Source organism: Phyllostomus discolor, chromosome 14 (genome assembly GCF_004126475.2).
Source record: "Phyllostomus discolor isolate MPI-MPIP mPhyDis1 chromosome 14, mPhyDis1.pri.v3, whole genome shotgun sequence".
Taxonomy (NCBI): Eukaryota; Metazoa; Chordata; class Mammalia; order Chiroptera; family Phyllostomidae; genus Phyllostomus; species Phyllostomus discolor.
In genome coordinates, this window is record NC_040916.2 from 36,730,676 (window position 1) to 36,755,222 (window position 24,547).

The window sequence follows — 24,547 nt, forward strand, 5'->3', positions numbered from 1 at the left end:
CCCTGCCCGCTCAGCAGGGTCACCGCACCCACGCTGAGCCTTCTTCATTTATTTCCTCTGTCAGTACGTGACCAGAGCACCTACTGTGTGCCAGGCTGTGCTCCAGGGATCCGGAGCGGAGGCAGAATTCGAAACGAGACAGACATGGTCTCCGTCTTCTCGGAGCTTGCACGCCCGTGGGAGAGCCAGGAGCTGAACGGGGGGATAAGAAAATGAAGCAACTTGCAGAGTGTGGTCATACTCAGAGGAAAACAGAGAGCGGACGCTGAGAGCACCAGGGGCCTGAGACGGTGCCGCCCAAACCGAGAGCAGACGGGGCCAGTGACGCCGGCCGACCAGTGGACCAGTGGGCTCCTGTTCCTCGCTTCTTAGCTGTGTCACTGCGACCCAGGCACATCCTCCTTTGGAGCATCGGGCTCCTCGCCGGTGAGAGAGAGTGAGGGTGCTCCCGGGACGAGGTGGCTCCGAGGACTGCAGACTGCCTATAAAGCATCCAGCACAGCGCCTGCCGTGTAACACTCGCCCTCTGTTCCTGTTCCTGTCCCTGTACTTTGTGGCTGAGCTGTGTTTCCCTCTGCAGTGAGGCTGCGCGGCCGACCCTCGGGGCTGACCCCAAGGACCACCAAGCTTAGGGCGAAGGCAGGTGCCAGGCCAGGAACTGGGGTCCCAGACCCAGTCCTGGATCTTCCACCTGCTGCATGGAGACTGTGGCAGGTCAGGGAGCACAAGGGGTCTGGATGAGTCCCTTCCCCACCCACCTCCCAGGATGGCTGTGACCACTAGGGCATAAAAATCCTCTGAGTAGCTCTGTGTCTGTCCAGTTCTCCGTCCAACCAGCTGCAAGTCTCAGCAAGTTTCTTTGCCTCTGGGCTCAGTTTCCTTGTGTGTCCCAGACGACTCACAAGAGCCACCTCGCTGTCACTGTCAGGTGCAAGTGGGGGTTAGGAGGTGAGAGCTGCTGGCGGGATGGAAGGGAGAGGTCACCGTGCTCAGGCCAGCTGTCCCTGCCTCCTGCCAGCTGGCAGAGGGCTGGCACGGCTTGCTTCCTGAGCACCTGCGGGCAACGCCGGGGCCCAGAGAGAAGACACGCTGGCCGAGGGTGAACCCTGGAGCCGCTGTCCAGTGGGGACAGGTACCGAGTCTCATGAGCAAGCTCTGCAGAGACGCGCTCGATGGGGCGCGTGACTGGGTGACGTCAGTATCTGCACTGTCCACCGGGGGGAAGCTAGACATTGGTTTGTGCCTGTCTCTGGACACACTGGCGGTCTTGGGGCTCTGCTCTGCTCCTGTGAACCCTCACCCCAGCCTTTCCCAGAGAAGAGGTGCAGTTTCAGAGAGGTTAAGTAGCCTGCCCAGGATCACACAGCTTGTACATGAACTTGAACCTAGGTCTGTCTGACTCCCAAAGGCAGGTCCTGTTTCCCTGGTCTGGGAGGGGCCATCAGCTTGCCTGAGTTTCTAGACCAGCACTAGGTGCTCCCCGAGCCCCACCCTGCAGCTCGGTCAGCCTCCCAGGAGACAAGTTCATTATTGATGGTCCTTCTCCTTTGCCAGGAGTCCTTCTCCTTGGATGGTCCTTCTCCTTTGCCTGTTCCAGCCCCAACAGGCTCTCTCCCCCAAATCCTCTGGCCCAGGACTACTCTGGGCCAGCCTCTCCTCAGACTCCAGGTGGCCCGTGGCAGGGCTCGCGAGGCCTGCTGGGTGGTGGGACCCGGGTGGGGGGAGTGAGGCTGACCGTCCGGCCAGCCAGGAGCTGTGCCCCAGGGACACTCCTGCCACCGATCGATCTCACCGTGAAACCGGGGCCAGGCCTGACTGAGCGTCTGGGCTCTGGCCATGCCTGGGCTCTGGCCGTGGCTCCCACAGCTGGACAGGGTTCGCGCCTGAGAAGGTGGAAGGTGGATGGTTGGGTGGGGTGGGACAGTGGGGCACCTCATGACAGGGCTACCTTGATTCTACCTTGATGGCTAAGAAACGCCCCCTCAGGGGTGCTCAGGTGCCCACAGCTGGGGCTGCGGGGAGGTAACAAGGTCAGGCTCCTTAGGTGAACCCCTTGGGGGAGGGAGATCGATCCTTTTTATCCTCGTCAAGGACATGCTCACCGGCCTTGGAGAGAGAGGAAGGGACATAGAGAGAGAAGGAGAGAAGCGTCAATGTGAGAGAGATACATTGATTGGTTGCCTCTTGTACGCGCCCCAACTGGAGACTAAACCCGCAAGCTGGGCCCGTGCCCTTTCAGCGCCTGGGACGACACTCCAACCACCTGAGCCAGCCCAGCCAGGACAGTAAGTGGCCTCCTGATCCGCTGGGGCAGGTGGCTCTGTCACGAGAAACGGCAGCCTCGTCCTGCCAGCTGTTCAGGCCAAAAGTGTGGGGTCACTTTTTCCTCCCATCACACGTCAGTCCACCAGCAAATCCTGTGCGCTCCACCTGCGGATCCAGATTCCAACCACTGCCAACCAACCCCTCTGCTGCCACCGCCACCCATGCTGCCACGCCTCCTCACCTGCAGCAGCCTTCTCGCCGGTCCCCCATCGCCACCCTTGCCCACTACAGTCTACTCTAAGCAGCAGCTGGCGTGATCCTGGGGGGGAAATAAAGTCCCGTCAATTTTATCTTCTGCTATAAAGCCTCCCTCGGATTCCCACCTTACCCAGGGTAGAATCCAGAGTCCTGTCCCTAGCCCACGAGGTCCTGTGTGACTTGCACGCTCTCTCCCCCTTCCGAATCCCCGCCCTGAGGCTTCCCCGCTTGCCCACTCTGCTCCAGCGGGACTGGCCTCATAGGCGCCCACTCCCCTGCCGTGAGCCCTCTGCCTCTGCTGTTCCCTGAGCCCGGAACGCTGGCCCTGCGTCAGTCGGTGGGCGTGGCCACCTACCTCCCTGGCTTCCCAGAGGCCTCTGCTTAGGCGCCACTTTATCTGAGAGACCCTCCCTGCTGGTCCCGCATGAGAGAGTCCCCCACCTTCATCTCTTTAACCCCCCTGAGAACAGGCGCTCTGCGTGCTTTGTGTACTTGTATATATCCCCAGACTAGCAAGAAGGGCGTCCAGTTCTTTGCACACAACCAAGGGAGGTGCTGGAACATGCTAGGGGCTTAATTCCTGCTGCCTGATGCCACGGGCCTCTCCCTTGCCAGGGGCTGTGGCTCTCAACGTCTTTGCAAGAACAGCCTGGTGCCCTGGGCTGGGCCGGCTGTCGGCAGGCTGCATTCCGGGGACCAATTTGCTGTGTAGTCTTAAGCAAGTCACTATCCCTCTCTGGGCTTCCATCTGCTTATCTATAAATGAAGCAATTGGTCTAACTGACCCCAGAGGCCCTTTCCAGATGGGACAATCCAGGATTCTGTTGCCCTCAACCTCCCCACCCCTCTCTCGCTGTTGAGGGGCCGTTGCGCTGCCACCAGACCTGAGTTCTTTTTGGTTTGTTTGTTCCCATCCGGCATCCTTACTGTTCTCGAAATGCCTCGGTTTCCTCCTCCACAGTGACCGGGATATTAATGCCTGCCTGGTCGGCTGCCACGGAGAGGTACTGTGAAGCTCAATGGATGACATACCGCTTTGGAGTCTAGGTCATGATTGAGAGGGAGGGTTAGCAGCGTGGGCTGTGGAACCAGACGGCCTGGGTTCAAATCCCGGCACTGCGAGTTAAGTCAGCCGGTGCCTCAGTTCCCTTGTGTGTAACACGGGGATAGTCAGCATCTATCAGAGGGTAGTTGTAAGGACTAAACTGACTGATCTAGGTAAGACACTCAGAACAGGGTCTGGCACAGGGTAGATACCGCATAAGCATCTTTAAAGATTATCATCCCTTCCTGGAACCAGGCGCCCATCCCGCAGTGACTGGCCGAGAGCCTATTAACGAGCAATGACTGGCTCAGGGTTCGCGTCCTCCCTGCCCCCAGCTCAACTTCCCGCCACCTTGCTCTCCCGAGGGAGGAGCTGTCTCGCAGGTGAGATTTGACATCTCCTTTATGGGGGACTCTGGTCCCCAGAGTGGGCACAGCGCCAGGCCCCCACAGCCGGCCCGCCAATGTTCGCCTAGCGAAAGCACAGGCGGTGTGGGGCCCCAGCACTGGGCAGCATTTCCTAAAGACCCATTACCTGTCAGGCTGCCCGAGGAGTGTTTTGTATAAGGCTCCTCTCCCCACAGCTCTGCAAGGTGGGTGGTAGCTCCCTCTAGTATAGACGAGGGCGGTGGGATCCAGTGAACTCACCCACCCAGACGGAAGACCAGTGGGTCTGGGGTGCCGGGTAGAGCTGGGGTGCTGAGCAGAGCTGAAGGTGCTGTTTACTGAGCACTTACTGTGTGCCAGGCAGTGCCAGGCATTTCACCCTCTTGGCTGCCCGTGAAGGGTGCTTATCCTGATGCCCGTCCCCGCTTTGTAAATGGGGAGACTAGGTCAGGTCACCTGAGGGAGGAGGAGGAGGAGGTGGAGGAGGAGGAAGGGGTAAGCAGGCAACCCCTCCACCAGCTGCCTGGACTTTGAAAGAGCACGTTGGCGTGGTGGCTGGGGGAGGGGCGCAGAGGCCCCAGGGCCTCTTTCCCTCTCTGAGGAGTCGAGACACAAGGGACCAGAGTTTTTTCAGGAACTTTTAATAGAGTGATGGCTCATCCACACCCTGCAGCCTGTGAATCCCATTGACAAAAATACCCCAGGAGGATGATCCGATTCCGCCGCTCCTCACGGTCCCTAGGTGTCCCAACTCTTCCCCAGGGTGCCCCTCCCTCTATTTTCCTGGAGGCCCCCAGAGACCATAGGGCTGCCGGTCAGGGTTGGAAGCCTTGGCAATTTTCATGGCAGGGTCACTGTGAGGCTCCGGCTGGAGGTGCCACCGGGCGGCTGAGGCGTCACAGCAAGGGCACTGGACTCGGCTCTGATGGCCTCCAGCTGTCTTGGCTCTGAGCGCTATATTCGCCCCTCTCAGTAGCTGCGGGGTCTGGGCCATGGTTGTGCCTCTGCGCCTCGGTTTCCTCATCTGAACACTGAGAGGCAACGGTGCTCTGACTAAACTGCTGGAGGGTCCACCGAGGGGAGGTGGGCACACGGCCCTGCATGGCCCCAAATGGCCCCTGCCCTTCCGTCTCAGGAGTGTTGGACGTGTTTACCCAGCCAGCACGTTTCCTGAAAATCTACTTCCCATGAGGGATCCTTCTTTCCTTTCAATGTGATAGTTTTCCAGGGCCAAGGCCTGTGGTTAGGCTAAGAAGGGTGAGAGCAGGTCCCGGGACTTTGTGAGGACTTGTCCAGTGATGTGTGTGCACACGTGTGCATGCATGTGTGTGCCATACGTGCACACCTGTGTCCACCCATCCCCAGGCGGTCCTGTCCCAACCTCACCCTTTGAGGGGGGAGCAGGAGAATCTGTCCAGCAGCCACAGACACTACCCGAAGCAGCTCAGGCTGGGCTGGGGGTCCAGGTAGAGTCCCCGGGGTGGGGTGCCGGCGGGACAGTGTTGTGGGGAGGTCCGGCCCCAGCTGCAGCAAGGACACTGGGCACGCCACGGCCAGATGGGCGGGCCCTGGTGCCAGCTGCCTTGGACACTGATATGACTGAGGGCTGACGTGGGGAGGGAGATGGTTCTTCCTGGGGCTGGTGCCTCTCCCACCAGCCTGCAAGGCCCAGATGCCATTTCCCAGGGCTCAGTACGACGGGACGGAGAGAGGAGATGGGGCCTTCCTGCCTCGCGCGCCCAGGCCAAGTGGGAGCGGAAGCTTTGATGGTATCAAGGCTCCCTTGGGCAGACGAGCTTTTCCTGCTTGTCTTCTTGTACGACGTGTCTGCGTGCCCTCGGCCGCGTGAGGGGAGAAGGTGGCGGTGGAGGAAGGACGGACCAACACCGACCGATCGGCGTACTCACTGAGGTATGGGCTCTGCCGCACACGGGCTCTGCCAGGCACAAGCTGTGTGACCTCAGGCTAGTTACTTAGCCTCTCTGAGCTTCGGTTTCCTCATTTGTAAAATATAAATAATAACGCCCACATGGCAGGACTGTAGCGATAACTGGATGACATCATGCGTGTCAACAGTGTCTCATGCAAAGTCAGCCTTTGCCACATACACCGTAATAAATATATATTTTATACATACTACATAGAAAATATACAAATATAACATATGGTGTATATTATATTATATTATATGTACTATAACATATTATAGGATCTATATAATATAACATGTATAATACAGGGATCAGCATAAACGATGTCCCTTTGTTATTATAAAATTGTTTATTACAAAATCACAAGCATGTCATTCTGTAACCTAACAATACCACACTCAAGCACACGCACCATAGGACATTTTAGGTGACATGTTCAAATTAAAACTATAAATTATTACACCCATATTATTACTTACCAACCACATTCAACTTCTGCCAGGCCCTGTAATTTGGTATATCAAATATATGAAAACATAAAATACATAAATATATACATTTAAAAAAATCCTCACGACGACCCTGTGAGGCAGACGTTTTAATCTCAAGGCAGAAAACAGAAGTTGGGAAGCGCTGTCTTCCTCGTTGGGGCCACGTGGGTGACACGGCTCCCCCTGCGGTGGAGCCAGGGACGTCTCCAAGGCCCGGCGTCTTCTAAGGCGCCGAGATCTCCCCGGGCTTCGAACCTGGGGCCTGTGGGAACCCGTCAGAGCCCCAGTCACTGGGGATATGGGGAGGGCGCCTGCCCTGGCCCCTGTGGGGTGTGTGCTGGGGATGGGGCCCTAGACGCACAGCACCTCAACATCGGACTCAGGCGACTCGGACCACTGGCACCTAAAGGCCACTCTGACCTCAGAGGACGGAGATCAGAGGCCTCTCGTTGGGCCAGAGAGAGGTACAGGGGTCATGGGGTCCTAGAACTTGGCCTTAGCCCTGTGGTCCCAGTGACCTGGCCCTCTTGGCCGCCATGGTGACTTCCGATGTAGATACTCATTCATCCCATGGGCGATTGCGGTGCCCGGCACTGTGCCGGGGGCTGGGACGGCAGAGGTGACGGGACACTCTAAGACGCCTGGCTTAGTCTGGGAGAGACGGGGCCCACCAGCCACGGAAACAGAACGGGTGTGGTTTCCCCTGCACAGCTGTGGGTGGCCCTCCAGGCGACCAGTGGGGACTGTGCCAGTCTCCCCTCAGAACCCGGAGGACGTGGGCTTTCCTGGGGTCAGGAAGCCACTCATGCGGCTGGGAGCTTTTCCTCCTAACCTCTGTACGGACACTGACACGACTGATACCACTGATACCACGAAGCATGGCGCCCTGGCCGGCGTTCGGGTGGGCACAGGCAAGAGTCCCAGAGCCGTGACCTTTCCTTGACCAGCCCTTGGTCTGTGGCGTGCTGCTCACTGCCCTGAGTGAGGGGCAGGGGTGAGGGCTGGCCTCAGGGCACAAAGAGGCAGAGGATCATCAGAGCTGACAGCTACATCCAGAAACGCCCCAGGCCTGGGGTCAAGGAGATGCAGGCTCCCTCATTTGCATAACATTTACATAGCACTAATTTCCCAGCCCAGTCGGTGGTCCTTTCCCTACTGCGGTGTTAGCCAGCCTGGGGAAACCTCAGGTGTGGATCCCGAGGCCAGCCCAGCACGGTGGACAGGTTGAGGGGAAGCTCTGTCCTGAGAGCAGGGGCCGGTCTCGCTGAGTCGGCCACCCTCCCTGAGGGCGGGTTTTTGGCTTCCCCGGGGAGACCCACAAGGCCAGAGTATCCATCCTAAGCAGCAAGCACCGAAATATTTCTGGAGTAAGTACTTTCTTTGTTTTTTAATACATTTTTTAAAGATTTTATTTATTTACTTTTAGAGAGGGAAGGGAGGGGGAGAGAGAGAGAGAGAGAGAGAGAGAGAGAGAGAGAGAGAGAGAGAAACATCAGTGTGAGGTTGCTGGGGGTCATGGCCTGCAACCCAGGCATGTGCCCTGACTGGGTGGAGTAAGTACTTTCTTTTTTGAGCAAATGACAGTGACCCCAGGACAATCCCTTTTTTTTCCGGGACATGGGGGAGGAGTTGACAGGGTCTCAGTTCGACCAGCAGGCCGAGGGCAGCTGTGGATGCTCTTTGTGGGGAGGCAGCCGTACCACCTCACGCCGTGCGTGGTGTCAGCACAGAGTGTCTTCGGGACATGCTGAGGTTCATTCTTGTGCCTCAGTGTAGGAACCCCTGGACTAGAACAGGCTGACAATCCTTCACCTTTTAAACGTTTTAAGAGTGGGGAAGGGAGGGGGACAGAGAAGGGGAGAAACGTGGGTGCGAGAGGGAGAGGGATGGGTTGCCTCCCGGATGCGCCCCGACTGAGGGCTGACCTGCAGCCCAGGTGGGCCCTGCCAGGGAATCGAGTGGGTGACCTTCTGCTTTGCGGGATGACACCCAACCCATGGAGCCGCACCGGTCAGGGCAAGAAATCCTCGGACTTTCACATCTCGGATTTCTGAGTCTCCGGGTCTGCTTGCATCTTCCGGGCAGGGGAAGCCCGGAGAGAGGATGCCGGCCCCACTTTGACTGGGCTCCTGCTGTGCGCAGGGGTTCACTTAGTCTCCACGAGACAAGGTGGGTGTCGTGCTTCCTTCGGTAGGGACGAGACAGCGGAGGCCCAGGGTCGCAGAGCTGGCGAGGGACAGAGCTGGGGCTCCTTAGGGTTGGATTTGTTCCTCAGCTGTTCCCGTCCGGCCTCCCTCCGCCTGCTCACCCCACCGGCCCCAGGACACAGGACGGGGTGGGCCTGCCCCCTCGCACTGCACCATCAGGCATATCTCCTCATCGGGAGAAACTGCCAGGGTGAAGCCCAGCGTCCCGGCCTTTGTGGTGGAGAGCACACGGGGCGGGCGCCCCAGACCAGGTGGGGGGGTTCCAGTGGGCTTGGGGGGCGTGGGTGGTCTACACTTGCACTAATTGAATCCCCCGCTGCCCCAAAGTGGAGAACAGAACAGGGACCTTGATGCTGCGGCTCCCACAACCCCCAGTCTCTTTCATCGTCCCCCGGGGGTATTTACTCAGAAAAATCTGCTCCATCGGGGCCAGGCCCACTCTCCCCAGCACCCAGCCCTCGATTCCTCTGAGGCAGGGCTCTGCGTCCAGCAGGGGAAACATGCAGGAAGGACCTGGCCTGGGGGCCTGGCTCAGTTTCCCAGTTTGCGGGGAGGACCCTACCCCAGTAGTCAGCTGGCACCGCTCTGCCAACGTCCAGAGCTCTGGGCGCTGCCTGGTTCCTCCCACACCTGTGACCTGCTTCACCTGGGGGCTTCCCAGGGGCCCAGTGGGGCAGCCTGTGAAGGGGCGACCCTGTAGATCAGGAACGGGGGGGCGTGGGGGTGGAGTGAGCCTGCGGGTGGCTGGGGACAAGGGTTTGTCGCAGCCCACACCGTGGCCACTTAGGAACCATCTGCCTGCTGGGGGATCCAGCTTCACACTGGAAAAGCCCTCGGAGGGAATCGGATGGAAGTGCCTCAGCCGTGTGAGTGTGTGCGTGTGTCTCTGTGTGCACGTGGGTCTCTGTGTGCACGTGGGTGCACCAGAATCTTCCCCAAGGAGTTGCCGCTGCACCGCTGAGTGGCCAGAGACCCAGGCGCCTCCCCCTGGGAGGCCGAAGGGAGAAGGGCTGCTCTCTGAAAGCTGAGGCTGGTTGACCCCAACCGCTGGGCGCCAGTGGGCACAGGCAGAAGTGGGGCTGGGGGACAACATGGTGGCAAAGGCGGGTGCAGTCAGAGCTAATGACTCCTGGGGGTCGACTGCCTTTGGTCATCAGTCTGGGTCTCCCTCCCCACACATCCCCCGGCTCCACAGGAAACCAGGAAGCCCCGATACAGTGTGGGCTTCTCAAACCCACCTGCCCACCCTCCCGCCCACAGCCTGCTTAGGAAGGCCCATGAGGCACCTGGGGGGCCATCCCCCATGCTGCTGCACTCCCCGACGGGGCCCTCGAGGCCGCAGACCCCGGAGTGATGGTGAGGAAGTCCCGCGTGTGTGACGCCGGGACAGTAGCTCAGTCAGGTGACAAAGAAGCTGGAAACACCCTGTGTCTGTCAAAAATTTTATTTTATTTTCGTCTCACACAGAATGATGTTAAAATAAATCCTCAGTTAATATATATTTATACACTTATTTACTCGTGTGGATATTTACAAAAGATTGTGGAGCTCTGTGAAGTCTATGCGCACCCGTGACCAGGTGGACAGGCAATGTTCACTGAGGCACGTATGTACACACGTATGTGTAACCTATGTACAAAGATCAGACCCTACTGACACAGGAACTCTCAGCTGCGGAAGTCCCGGGCGGGGCAGTGTTGCTGGGGCTGAAAGCTTCCGGAACATGTCAGCGAGAATGGTGACAGCTATACGTCCTGTGCGATGCAGTTACAGCTGGTGTCTACGTTTTCGTGAAGCAAACAAACAGTTAAATGACTCCCAACACCCAGGAGTCTTCCCCACAAGCCCTGCTCCGCCTCATGCTCCGATTGGTCCCCAGCCTCTTATCACCATGGAGACCCCGGTTCCCTTTCAGCATCATCCTTTACGAAGCTTTACCATCAGCTCTGGCATTCCTTCTCCTATTGATCCCAGGGAGGTTTATTTATCTGCCTCTCCTCTTTGGCTTTTCAGCAATTATTAGAGATGGGGCGCGGGAGGGCAGCCACGCAGCGGGGCACGCGCGAGCGGAAAGGAAGCGGGCAGGAACCCGAATTAGATTCTGGGCTGCGTGAGCCTCTGCGAGCGGCCATTTCCACCTTTCCCGTCTACGTGTGTGTCATGCATAAAACCCGCACAGGCAGCCTGTACAAGCACGTGAGCACATGGGCCTAGAAAAGGAAGCAGCCCCCTGCGCTCCCGAGCCTTACCTCTGGGCCCCTGACGGAAGGAGAGAGCCCTTCTGGACCGCTGGCAGCGTTAACCCTCCCTGTTCCAAGAGTGCCCTTGGAGCAGGGAGGGGTGCGGGGACGCAGAACCCCAGGCCAAGGCCAATTTGGCCGGGGCGTTGTGTGCTCAGCAGGCTGGAGCTCGATCACGGGGCTTTCCAGCTTCCTGGGGCCCTTCAAGTGCAGGGCTCGTCCAAGCACCACAACCGAAGGAAACTGGGTCGCAGATCCCACGTGAAGGCAGAACTGGGGCAAGCACAGAGCATGTTCAGACCCTGTGCCGCCACCGCCACCGTGCCGAGCCAGCCGGGCCTGCTGCCTGCCTTTCTCTCCCACGTTTCAAGGCCGAGGCTGCCCAGCCCTGGAAGGTCCCTGTCCTTGCCCTGCACTTCACAGGCTCAAAAGGTAGTCATGTCAGCAGCTGGCACAGCAACTGTTTGGTGGCCAAGCCAGCGCCTGAATGCTCTCTTCCTCCTGGCTCCTCCTCTGGCTTCTCCTAGCATCCCAGAGTGTGGCTGCGCTCAGACAAACAAGGCAGCTGGTGTCTAGGGAATCGTTTTCAAGAAGCAGGGCTCGGAGGCCTCTCTCGAGGACTGAGAAGAGAGATAGGACTGAGTCCTCTGGGCAGCTGCCGCAGGCCGTAGTGCAGAGCCACGGCGGCAGCACGCTCCGTCATCTCAACATTGCTGCAGCTGGCTGCACGGTTACATAGTCACACCTGCCCTGGTGCACCCATCAGTGCAATGACGCAAACTCATCCGGAACATATCGGACAGTTTTGGGGGTGCAGAGGAGCACAGAAAGTTACATCCATTTCCAGGCCTAGATTCACACCACATAAGAAGTGGCCACGCAGACAGGCGACCCCAGTAGCCCCTGTTTACCAGCGGGTCACACACATTCTGGCTTATGGACTTCTCCGTCTGACCATGGCCAGCTTGCCCAGTTTGGTGGGCTGCTGGGAGCACTGGGAGGCGGCAGGATCCCCTGCACCACCTCCATTGCCCCAGGTACCAGTGAGGGATCCCCCTGCCCCTGTCCAGGGAGCGTGCACACAGCGAGGTGAGATGGAAGTGTCTCCGTGGGTCTCAGATGCTGCTAGGCAAGGCGGAGAAGGAGAACGTGCTTCCACTCAGACCCAGCTGTTTCTCCAAAGAGGCAACTAAATCCTAGCTGTTCTACCGCCCACGTCCACAACCTAGATTTGGTCAAAACTGACAGCAGGGTGGGTGGGTGTGTTCCATCGACTGCCACACACCTCACCTTCCATGGGGCAGACACGCCTGTTAGAACGAGGTTACTTTCAGACCTCACGCAAGTCAAGCCTCGGTCACGCCACCAAACGGCAAAGACACAGCGACAGCAGATCACTCCTGTGCCAGGTCTCCCAGCCCCCTCCTCCCCCTGAGCTACCGAGTTTGCTGTCACTGTTCCAGGCCCCAGCGATGAGGTCGCAGCCAACCAGGCTGCACAGCACAAAGCGTGAGTCCTGGCCCTCAGCTCAGCCTCCCTGCATCCCTGAGTCAGGCGGCCGCCTGGGAGGGAAGGGAGAGATCCTGGAGCCGCACCTTTTGTTATGAAAGAACCGTTTTCTGGAGAGATCTCTGCGAGGAAGGATAAGCTGAACTGGAGAACTGGGGAGGATGCAAAAGGAAGCTCATTTGCAAAATTCAAATGAATTCAGTTTATTTCTTGGATTGCCAAATGTATTCCACATTGGTGAAGCAAAGGGGACTGGCCACTGTGTAGTCTGATTTTTAAATAATGGTATACATATATACACATACTATACATATATACACAGACATATGTATATATGGAAAACCTCTGATAACTCAGGACCCGTGAGCCAACACCTCGACTACCGAGGTCTCTGTTTTCTGACCACACGTCCAGCAGAAAGAGGCCAAGGGCGGCGAGGGCCTCTGCTGGGCCCCCGTGTGCCCGGGCGGCCAGCTTCCAGTGGCGCCGGGCAGCCAGCTCGCGGGCGGCCTGTCCCTTTGGTCTTGTCCACTCACGCTTCTGGACAGTGAGCCCCGAGGTTCCCAAGGTTGACCCTGAGCAACGCCAGGTCATCTGTCGTCTTGGAACACTTGTTACTAAGGCAGGAAAGTTTCTACTAACCTACTTAGGAAACGTCTTTTTTAAAATTTTCAATAACAAAAGGTTGACCAAAACGTACTTCCCACTCCCATGCAAACAACCGGAACTGTGAAGTGAGCAGGACGTGCCCTTCCCTGAGGATTTCGCCGTCTGTTAACTGAGGTTTCGCTGCACACGGGTGTGGGGGGCAAGGCGGGCTGAGCAGGACTGGAGCGGGACTCGGGGGTCACGGCGGGGGGGGGGCTGCCTTTCTCTGATTGTCCAGTCAGGAGGGGTGTCCTCACAGGTTTCTCTGGGAAAACGGCCTCGTCTGAAGCCCCCTCATTACGTGTGCAAATGTGCAGCTGTACCTCGCAGGGGGTGGTAGGGTCTCTGTGTCACGAATGTGATGTCCCGACCACCCGAATTTCTATCCCTGTCGACCTCCACCCACAACAACCTGTGTCCCTCCATAGCTCTCACGGAGCCCCTTGGGGCAATCACGGCAGCTGATCTGGAAGGACGGCCGGAGGGTGACTCCCCAAACCTGCTGGGGCTGCCGGTCCCAGGTGCAAACCTGCAGGCCACATTCCCCCCGGCATCCGTGTCCCTGGGGCGGGGAGGAAGGGGAGCAAGCGGATCAAGTGATGGCTTTTAGTGCGGGACGGCCTTCTGTAATGGCTCAGGATGCTGTGCTCCTACTGTCCTTCTCTACCGGGAGTGCTCTCCCGCGGGCTTCCGTCACAACCTCCAGACTGACCGAAGGTCCAGGAGGTGGGCGGACAGGAGGCCACTCAGACCCCAGGCTCCAGGGCCTAGAGGCTGTGAGAACGCCGCGGGAAGGGGGGTGGGCAGGAAGGGGAGGAGGCCGAGAAAGAGAGAAAGAGAGAGAGAGAGAGAGAGAGAGAGATGGAGAGGACAGAGATGCACTCGGAGACGGAGGAGGGAGGAGAGAGGCGCGGGAGGGAGACCGGAGGCAGAGAGCCTGCTCTGGACCTCCCCCGGGTGCACACGGAGCCCCCGCACGGGTTCCCGTTCCAGAAAGGGGGTCGGAGCCTCAGGACGAGAAGCGTGTGAACGCGGGGCAACCAGAGGGAACTACAGAGACAGTGAACTAACAGCTGGAAGCCAAGGGCATTGCCTCCTAATCCAGGTACTATCACTGTTCAGTCCTGAGAACAAGATTTTTTGAAAGAGCTATTGCTAAAGAAAACAGTCACTATTGATTTTATTGCACTTTTCCTCTTTAAAAATAGTCAAACACAAACTATGAGAGACGGAGCTGAGGTCTGGTGGGAAGGGAAGCAACAAGAAGGGAAACGTGAACTCAATTCCTTTGAGGGAGAGACCCACCCCGCCCCGCTTGTAGGGGACCGCCCCCTGTCAGCCCGCTCGCTCGCTGCTGTGACGGGGACGGGGCTCGCCTCCACAAGGGCCAAGTCTGAGGATGTGCTCGGTGGTTCTGGCAGCCAGAGGCAGCCCCCTGCATCCCGCGCCCTGCTCCTCGGCTCAGATGGCTTGTGATCTTTATAAGGTTAGGGTCTCGGGGTCAAACCTAGCGATGGCCACTCTGCCAAGGCTAGGGGAGCCCTCCATTGTGCTGCCAAGGAGCACCCTGGGCATCACAGCCCACGGGGACCCGCCCTCTCAGACCAGGCGGGGACCCCAGAGGAAGGCCCGTGGCAATGGGCCCCAGGGGAGCCAGAACTGGGGCGGGCTCCCCGTCCCCACTCCGGGGTTCACAATTCAAAGCTCTGTGCTCTTCCTGCCCAACATGGGGGGTGTCGTGTCACCTGCTGTGGCATTTGCTGAGTGTCCTCTAGTTTCCTTTGCAGAAGGCAGCTCCCACCTCTCTTCCCTGTGACCGTGGGCAGCCAGCACTGAACCCCCTGGACCGAGACTGCACATGGGTCGGCCCTGATGTTTACGGCGGACCACAAGGAAGTCGGGTGGCCAAAGACCTCACCGTGGTGGGGTGACAGATCCTGCAAGGACAGGACAAGCAAGTCCTGCGGTGCTCCCCGTACAGGGCCTCCGGGCCGGGGACTCCAGCCGGCCCTGCTGTCACGGGAGGCCTCTCCCCACAGGCTGATGGCAGCCGGAGACACACTCCCTTGGGGCCCCTTTTACAAGGCTCCATTCCTGGCGATACTCCTCCTCCGTCCTCAGGAGCCCAGCTGAGTGGGGCAGGGGCGGCAGCCGGGAGGAGGGAGGAGAGAGGTCAAACACTACGGAAGCTCCAAGCCTTAGCCCTGTCCTTCATTCCATCTCACTCGGCTCCTGAAGAGCCTACTCTGAACTCTGACCCGCTCGGTCGCCCTCTCTTCCTGATGACCTGCCCACCTTTCCTGACCCTCCTTCCCTTCAGCCTTCTGAGAACACCAGCCTTCTTGAAAGGCTGACCCTGCGGAGGCACTGCTGAAGCTAAAGGGAAGACTGTGATCTTGACCTGGAAGCACTGGGAAGGCCAGCATGGTGCACTGAACATGCAAATCAGGGCCCACGCCCCTGGCCCTGCTGTTGCTGCTTTCCTCCCTGGAGACCCGGAGCTGTGGCTGCCGGGAGAGGGCTGGGACATGCCTGCAGGGGTCCGGACCGGGATGCCTGCCCTGACACCTGACCTCAAACCCCAACCTCCGTTTGAGGGGAAGCCTTCGCCCTAACGCGCCCAGGGCCCAGCTAGTGCTCCCGGTGGGAAGGCCCGGCTCCCTGGGCGACCCACAACAGCGAGTCATCTCACAAAGCACTTGTATCAGGCCTTAGAAGATAGGACCAAAACCAGACCCTTTAAAACCCTGGTGTCGTTTGCTTGCGTAGCATTAGGATCGAGTCTCTAACCACGTTTTACTTAAGCTGGACTGGTGTGCGTTTCCTCGAGGTGCAGCTACTGGATGGGAGGCAGGGCACCCGCGTGGAGCCCGGTGAGGGGCAGGGGCATGCCTGGGGTGGAACACCCCCAGGGGGGACTCGGGAGTTGACTCCATGGGGCTCATGCCCATGAGCAAGTGAGATGTCACAAGCAGGTGAAAGGGGCTCGTTTTAAGAGGTAAACCTGTATTCCGTCCGACTTTCTGACTGGGTCCCCACAAAGCCGTCGGGCTGGAGGGGCAATAAGGTCTGTGGACTGAGGGCATGTTGGGGCATCTTTGCTGTGGTTCTGGGCCCAGGACTCTGCAGTTTCTTGAACCATCACTGCTTTTAACCAAATGGAATTGAGAGACCCCGGGGCTGGGAGCTGGGGAGATGAGGCTACTAGGCCCTCTGTGTGGACTGGCTTTGAGGGAAAGCGGGTGGTGAGGAGGTGTATTAATAGGCCACCAGCTGTCCCAGGTCCTTCCACACTCTGCACCCAGGCTTCTGGTGGGAGGAAGGAGAGTAAGTAGAGACCTCATGCAATTCCCAGTTTGATTCAGAGCTCTTCTTGATAATGGGTGGCCTATCTTTCTGCTTTAAATCTTGGGGATTGATTTAAATGATTTAAATCTTCTTGGGGGTGCGGGGGAGAGAAGAGACTAGAAAAAAAAATTTCCTGAAGGATATTGAGGGGTATACATGCAGGCTAGGGAAAGATGATTAAATCTGATCTTTTGCCCTGGCTGGTGTGGCTCAGTGGACTGAGCACCAGCCTGCAAACCAAAGGGTGGCCAGTTCAATTCCCAGTCAGGGCACATGCCTGGGTTGCAGGTCAGGTCCCAGTAGGGGGCAAGCGAGAGGCAACCACACACTGATGTTTCTCTCCCTCTCTTTCTCCTTTTCTTCCCCTCTCTCTAAAAATGAATAAATAAAATCTTAAAAAAATAAATCTGATCTTCTGTTTGTGCCTATTCATTTGTAGGTCTGGGGGCAGAGCGGTGGATCTGAGTGTGTGTATACATTCTGTGTGTATTGTGTGTCCTTGGTTGTGCACACTGCATCTCGAGTGCCTTGTACGGTAAATGCGATGAGTGTGTAAACCGAGTCTGTGTGTGTTCTGCACACAGAAACAAGGGCGAGTTGCTCTTCCCGTGTTCCGTAGGCAGACTCACCGCGTTCACGTAGCTCGTGTTTGCCACACCTGGGTTGCAGGTCACACCTTGGACTTGGTGTGTGCAGGCCTTTGTCTATGTTCTGTATCAGTGAATCTACTCTGTGACCATGCCGGGAACACGTAACTTGGACATGGGTATGGCCACGTATGTTCTGTGTACACCCTTCTCATACATTTGGTCTCTGTGTTGTGCATGTGTGTTGCGTGTTTTGTCTCTGTGTATGTGGCAATGGTGTACCGCTTTGTGGTGGGTGTGCATGCAGGTGTGCCTGTGAGTGTGAACACTTTAGAGTGGCGGGCCATGGACGCGGGGATAAAGTCTCCACCCTTGACCTAGGCCTCAGGTAGGGGTTGGGTCCCTCCTGCCCCATGTCTTGGCAATGCAGCACCAACTCCCATGAGGAGAGGAAGAGCGGCACAGACGCTTTGCACTGGGCCTGGGACACCCTGCAGACACCTGGGGATGTGGGTGACCAGGAACTAATGAGCACCCTGGGCCTAGCACCCTGAGCTGGTGCCCCACCCCCAAGGTAACTGTAGGTGCTAAACAGCCGACAGTGAGGCTGGGGCCAGGGCCACAGTTGGGCAGCCCAACCACACAGCTCCCTGTGTCTGGGGAACTTCCGCTGTTACACTGAAAGGCAAAGAAGCCGGGATGAGCAGCAAAGCCCCCCCACCGCACCCCCTTCGGGGGCCAGCCCACACTCGGCCTGCAGGCCGTGCAGAGCTCAGCCACGCTCAGCCTCTTTGGGGGGTGGGGACCCCTTCTCTACCGATCCTTCGGTTTGCTGAAGCAGCTCTGGCTGCCAATCTAGTGAGGAGCGAGTCTGAGCCTGTCCATCAAAATCACGCCTGCGGGTCATCCGGGGACTCCACCCCGCTGGTCCTGGGCTTTGGAAGTCTCCCTGTAGGGGAGGAAGATCCCTTTAAGTCCAGACCCGTGGGATCGGGTGCCCAGGAGCCCTCCTTGTTGGTGACCTTGGTTTCAAGGCAGGTGATCCACTCTAGCCCTCTAGGGGAAGGTTCCTGAAGGTGACCGATGCGGAGCCAATGACAATGAAAACCGAACAGGGTGGGGACAGAGGCGGGGGAGATGGTTACCACGAGGGACTGGAGGGGAGGCCCGGGGCCAGGCTGGCCCAGGACAGGGGGAGCCTCGAGGGCCGGGGGGGCCCTCGTGCGCTCGGTAAAACAAGCCTCAGCCACAGGGACTGAGGCTGCAGCACGTGGAGGGCAGAAGACAATTCTAACGTCTGAGAGTCCGTGGAGACCGGAGCGCCTGAGGCGACGGCAGCAAACCCAGGCCCAGGGGGGGTTACCGGCGAGGTCGATGAACCCGGGAGGCCTCTTCGATAACCAGCCCACCAAGCAGTGGGTCTGCTCCTGAACCTGAACTCCAGCGAGTGAAGATATAGGTGAGTGTGTGTGCATGTAAATGTACACACACACATGTACATGTGTACATATACATACACACACGATAGTGCACATAGTCCGGCACATGCATCAGTTGCCCTGTGTCAAAAATATTGCATCAGCTTATCCAAGGTTCGAATGCAATGGTCTCTAGAGCTTGCTAGGTGGAGGAGCTTGGGAAGGAGATGCTTGATATATATTTATATATAGATAGATATATATAGATATATATAGAGAGATATATACATCGGATCCACAGATCCGCCTTCCTCGGGACCAGACGCCCTGGTCGGCTGCACAGTCACGCCTGCGGCTCAGTTAACTCCTAAGGGGCAGTCGTGGTGAGGTGTTTCGGCGCTGCCTCCCCCGCCCACTCTCCCGGCTTTGCAGAGGCCTGTGCCCCCCGTCTGGAAGAACAGGTATGGGGAGGGCTGGAGGGCCAGAAGTCGTGGGCCCCCCCTTCCAAATAGCCTCTTTTTTCTCCTGACTGAGGGCTTTCATCTTCTGATGGGGGAAAACCCCTAGTCCGACGCCATTCCTAGGCTTTTAATACTCTACGTGTGGATACTGTATAGGCTACTAAGAAAATAGGTTATCTCCTGTGTGTTAAATATTGAGAGTCATGCAGCAAACACCCATGCAGCTCTATTGCATCACTGGAAAATGTCACTGCAGCGTCAGAGCGGCTGGCCCACAGCGCTAGGCAAGCGGGTGTCTGTGAACCCCCGTGCCACGCAGCGGCAGGACCTGCCTCTGGGACCCTGAAGCCTGCGAGAATGGTGAGATCTGAGACCTGCAGTGGGAGAGGTCCCCGGGTTTGTTAGCTTCTCCCCACAGGCCTCCAGGGGAGCAAATGTGAAACTTGACGACTCCCCATCGGTCCCACTTAACTGTCCCTCCCCCGGGCTTCCCTCTCATCGACACTGCAGAGGAAAAAAAATCAAATGCAGCATTTTCCGTTATGAAACACAAGCCTCTGTCTGGAGCACACACTTGGCAGCTGCGATTCGCAGACCCCAGCCTGTGACAGAGACAGGGATTCCAACACATGGGACCACGCATTCTGTTCAGCGTAACACGGGGACGACCTCTCGAGTAGTTACCAGCGCTTTAAAGCTAAGCTACCGCGGTTCTCCTCTGTGCAGGTGGACTCAGATGGGCGGGGGTGGGGGCGGGGGTGGGGTTGGGGGTGCACCTGCTGGGCACTGCGCTGCGTGCATCGAATCAGGAAGGAAGGGTGGATCTCACGTGGCAGGTTGCGTATGTGCTATGAGGTGGCCTCAAATCCTGGCTCCACGGGTGACTCCCCATCTTTGGAAAAACCCCTCAACCGGTGATGAGGGTTCACGTGAGAGCCATGGATAGCTATTCTGTGTTCTAAGTCAAAAAATCAGAAGTTCAAAAGTCACTGGCACGACTACGGCTCTCCATGCAGAACCAGAGACACACGGTGGGACGGACTGACTACGGTGCAGGCTCTTACGCAATGTCTGCATTTAGTTCCACTGAGAGCTGCGAGCGTGTGGCTAGGCTGCGGTCAGACATCGGTTAGCATTTTGGTGATATTCACATAGTTTGTGTTGGCCAGGGTGCAGTTGGCCGTTTTCAAGTTCTCCTCTCTAAAGTCCTCGTTACTGTTGTTGACCCCCTCCTGGATCTCCATGTAGTCGGACTTACTAATGGTAGAGGCACTTCTACTTTTCTTTAGGTCAGGGGAGGATGGGATCTTTGGACAGCTGGTCACTTGCAAGTACTGGGCCTGCTCCTCTCCCTCTGTCTCCCGGTGGTAGAAGTAGTTGAAATTGGACACTATGACGGGGACTGGTAAGGCAATGGTTAACACACCTGCAATCGCGCACAGGGAACCCACTATCTTTCCCCCAATGGTGGTCGGGACCATGTCTCCATAGCCTACAGTTGTCATGGAGACCACTGCCCACCAGAAGGCATCCGGGATGCTGGGGAACTGGGAGTCTCGTTCATCAGCCTCAGCGAAATAGACAGCGCTAGAGAAAAGAATGACCCCGATGAAGAGGAAGAAGATCAGGAGGCCCAGCTCGCGCATGCTGGCTTTGAGGGTCTGACCTAGGATCTGGAGACCTTTGGAGTGTCTGGACAGCTTGAAAATCCTAAAGACTCTTACCAGCCGGATGACGCGGAGGATGGCCAGCGACATGGCCTGCTGGCCCTGCTGGGCATCCTCTGGCTTCTCGGCCAGCTCCGTCCCCAGGGTGATGAAGTAGGGGATGATGGCCACGATGTCGATGATGTTCATGATGTTGGTGAAGAAGCCGGCTTTGCTGGGACAGGCGAAGAAGCGCACCAGGAACTCGAAGGAGAACCAGATGATGCAGAGCGTCTCCACGATGAAGAAGGGGTCGGTGAAGGAGGCGGACTGCTGGTACCCGACGGTGCTGTTGGCGTAGGTGTGAAAGGCCACCCCGCCGCCGTGCACGTCTTCGTTCTCGTCCCGGAAGATGGGCAGCGTCTCCAGGCAGAAGCTGACGATGGAGATCAGGATCACCATGACCGACACGATGGCGATGATCCGGGCGGGCCCGGAGCTCTCCGGGTACTCGAAGAGCAGCCACACCTGCCTCTGAAACTCGTTTTCGGGCAGGGGCCGCTCCTCCTCTTTGATGTAGCCTTCGTCTTCCCGAAACATCTCCATCGCCTCTTCCCCCAGCTCGTAGAACCGGATTTCCTCCGAGAATATGTCCAAGGGCACGTTCACGGGTCGCCTCAGCCGGCCCCCGGACTGGTAGTAGTAGAGGATGGCGTCAAAGCTGGGGCGGTTCCGGTCGAAAAAGTACTCGTTCCGGAGGGGGTCGAAGTACCGCATCCGCTTCTTCGGGTCCCCTAAGAGGGTCTCTGGGAACTGAGCTAAGGTCTTCAGCTGGGTCTCAAACCGCAGCCCCGAGATGTTGATCACCACCCTCTCGCAGCACTCGTGGTCCGCCTCTGGGTCGTAGGTGTCCTGCGGGTGCCCGGGGAGGGCAGCAGCCTCGTCCGCTGGGTCTCCGGTGGCCACTGTCATAGTTGGGACTGAGAGAAGCGCCTCACGCTACGCCTTCCAGCTGCCTGGCGGCAGGGAGCTCAAGGTGCTGCTGACGGCCCCAGGAGACACCGGGGCATGGGCCTGGCTCCTGCCGGAGAGCCCCGAGGGCTCCCTGAGAGCCAGCAGCACAGCTTGGCTGAAAGACAGAGGCGGTTCAAGACATGAGACCACTCGGCACTGGCAGCCCGGCTGGGGTTGCCCAGTGTGTGCCCCCCACCCCCGTCTCTCAGACAAGAGTTCAGAAGCATGACTGCCACCACCGGCAAGCACAGTTTAATTTCACCTCGCACCCTGGCTGGGGCTCACAGGGGAGGAGCTGGTGGCAATCTCCTTAAGAATGCTTTGGGACGCCCTGCCCTCGGGGGAGGGGGCAGTACCGGCCCCTCTGCACCCACCACAAGCAGGCGCACAGTCCAATTCTGGAGGCTGGAAGAGAGCCATCCAGCGGGCGCTGAAGGGATGCCTTTCGGATCCCTGCACCCTGGGAGGTGTCTGCAGTGGCAGGGCTTGGACCAGGGTCTCCCGCAGTGCGCCCACCACAATGACCACACGTGGCTGCTCTTAAATAACAGACCGATTTACCTGGCAAGGCAGGGATCTGGAGCTCTCTCCCCTGCAGAGCTGATTAGATGGTGAGGGAATCCTAGCTACACAAACAGGCAGCCCGGCTCCCCATCACGTCTCCGCGCTTGAGCTAGAAATAATGGTGAGTCATTCTGGGCAGGAGGGCGGGCTCCAGGTCCTGGAGGTGAGCTCCGGGTCTGGGTGGGCTGCAGGGGCGCTGGGGTGGCCTGGTCAGGGCCACTCGGGATTCCAGGAGAGCTGTGCGTGGCTCTGGAACCTTTGGAAGGAAGGAGGCGAGACGCAAAGGTCAGCAGAAGCCAGAGTCCTCCTGGCTGTCCTCAGGAGGTGCAACATCGCTGGGAGACACAGCAGCCAGGCGGAACCGGGGCTCTCTCTCGGGCAGCTGCTGCCAAGCTCTGGGAGGGCTCTGGCAGCCTCCCTTCCATGTGCCTTCCATTCCCGATGGAGTCACACCTGAGGCTACCCCTCCGTCTTCCAGCCTCGTCTGGGCAGGCTTCCATCAGCTGGAAGCCTCTTCTCCCAGGAACAAGCCTTCCGGCTTGGCTGGGCCTGCCTCTCCAGGGGCCTCCCTGGGCTGAGCCAGATCCCCTGTTGGTCCTCGGCAGCCAGCGAGAGGGACTCCGGCCAAAGCCCTCCCACCCCTAGGTCAGGACACGGCGTCTGGAAGGGGGAGAGCTTCCTACACTACAGCCTACTACAAGCTCTGACCTCGGCAGGGTGCTGGAGGGAGGGCAGTCCCCACAAACGCCCAACACACTCCTTCAGAGCTCATCTAGGGAGACTCCTCACACAGAAAGGTCGCCTCTACAGAGCCGGCTGGCTGGGGCCCAGGACTGAGTGGCCCTCGGGTATCCTTAGGCTGCAGGCCTCCCTCCGTGGGAGCCTGACATTTGAAAGGGCAGGCGCTGGACCACCGGTTTCTCAACAGAAAAATCCCTCCCATCTCCTGGGCAGGGCGGGCAGAACGGATGCTCAGCCAGCCTGGCTGTCAGGAGGCTTGGCAGCAAGAGGAGAGCGTGGAGGAGGCCGTCTGCTGAGCTGGCCCTGCCGGCCCCCGGGCGGGCAGGGGTCTAGGCCCTCTCCCCAGCGTCCGGGGCTGCAGCTGGGATTCTGCCGCGCATGTTCCTCGCCCGGCTCCGCGCTGGCGGCCCAGACCCACCGGCTGCCCGCGGCATCCAGAGTCGCCTTAACCCCCTCCTGCCCGGTCCGTAGAGGGGTGTCTTGCTGCGGGCCGAGCGCACCCCGGCTCGTTCGCCCTCAGGGCTCCGGCCGAGGGACCAACGAACCTCCATCGCCACCGCAACCACGGAAGCCTGAACTCTGGGGGCGCGGAGCAGGAGGCCGCCCCAGATCTGAGCCTTCCCGGAGCGCGGGGGCTCCGCGGCAGCCCGCCGCCCCGGGGAAGCGGAAAAGCCCTGCTTGGCCGCAAAGCCGCGCTGGTTCCGAGTCGAAGAGGAGCTTGCAGCCCACCGTCCCAAGCGATGCGGGTCCCACCGCCCGGTGCTATTTACCAGACGCAGCTGTGCGGTGGCCGCACTTCCCCTCCTCCGCCAGCGCCGAGCTGCACCCTCCGCGCCGCGCCGCGCGCAGCCCGGAGGGTCCCCGAGCCCGTTCGGTGCCTTCTCCTCCCGCAGGGCACCAGCCGCCCCCCCCCGCCCCCCTCGCCGCCCCGGTCCTCCCCGGCCCAGCCCTGGCTCGCCCGCCCAGGACTCAGCCCCAGCCCATCGCGCTGCAGGCTGCGCCCGGCGCCCCGCAGCGCCTCCGGGCGCCGCAGCCCAGGCAGCGGAGCGGCACGCGCAGCCCAACGCCCTGACACCGATTTACCCTTCCGGACGGGCAGCGGGCGCCTCCATGTTCCTGGCGACCGCGAGCGCCGGCGGAACCGCGGTGGCGGCTGCAGGCGGGTGCGGGCGGCCAGCCGGGAGCCGGCTCTGCAGTCCGGCGGGCGGCGCGTACGGAGCGCCCGGCCGCCGCCCGCAGCCGCACCGCGCCGCACCGCGCCACGCAGCGCCGCACCTGGCCGGCTGCGAACTCCGCTTAAAGGGGCCGGCGGGGGCCGGGCCGGGGCCGGGGCCAGAGTCCGGGCTGGCGAGGTGCGCGCCTGCTGCCCCCGCCGCGCGGGTCCGCCAGCTGAGTGCCGGGGTCGGCCCCCACCCCCCAGGAAAATACCCCCTTATTTGGCAGTGGCCGGCTTGCTAACCAGAACCTCGTGGAGAACTCAGCTGGGGCCGGGGAGCTGGGGGAGAAGTTGAGGAGCGGTCAGGAGGGGCTCCTGCCAACACGGCGAAGCAGTCACGGGGCAAACAATGGAAAGCCGCCATCCCTGGCCCGTGGAGGGAACCAGTCCCGCGGGACAGGCGTCGTGCTCATGACGACGCTGCCAGGCCGAAGACCCTCTCTTAGCCCCCTCCTCCAGCACGGCCGCTCCAGTTCCCTCTTACCCAGCCATAGCTTTGGCTTCGGAGGAACGCAGCAGGTGCGGCCGCAGCGTGGCAGAAACTTGCTGCTGCGTGGGCCCCCGCCGAGGGG

The 24,547-nt window shown here is 59.3% G+C and overlaps 1 protein-coding gene across 1 annotated transcript; it reads right to left on the reverse strand.

Moving 5' to 3' along the window:
* Positions 1-10,012: 10,012 nt before the first annotated feature.
* Positions 10,013-24,000, reverse strand: KCNA2 (potassium voltage-gated channel subfamily A member 2). The gene is made up of 3 exons (XM_028502968.2): positions 23,843-24,000; positions 22,016-22,274; positions 10,013-21,569 (listed from the first exon to the last, which is right to left on the reverse strand). The coding sequence occupies exon 3, from the start codon at positions 21,410-21,412 to the stop codon at positions 19,913-19,915; it is 1,500 nt and encodes a 499-aa protein (XP_028358769.1). The 5' UTR covers positions 21,413-21,569; positions 22,016-22,274; positions 23,843-24,000; the 3' UTR covers positions 10,013-19,912.
* Between the last annotated feature and the right edge of the window lie 547 nt (positions 24,001-24,547).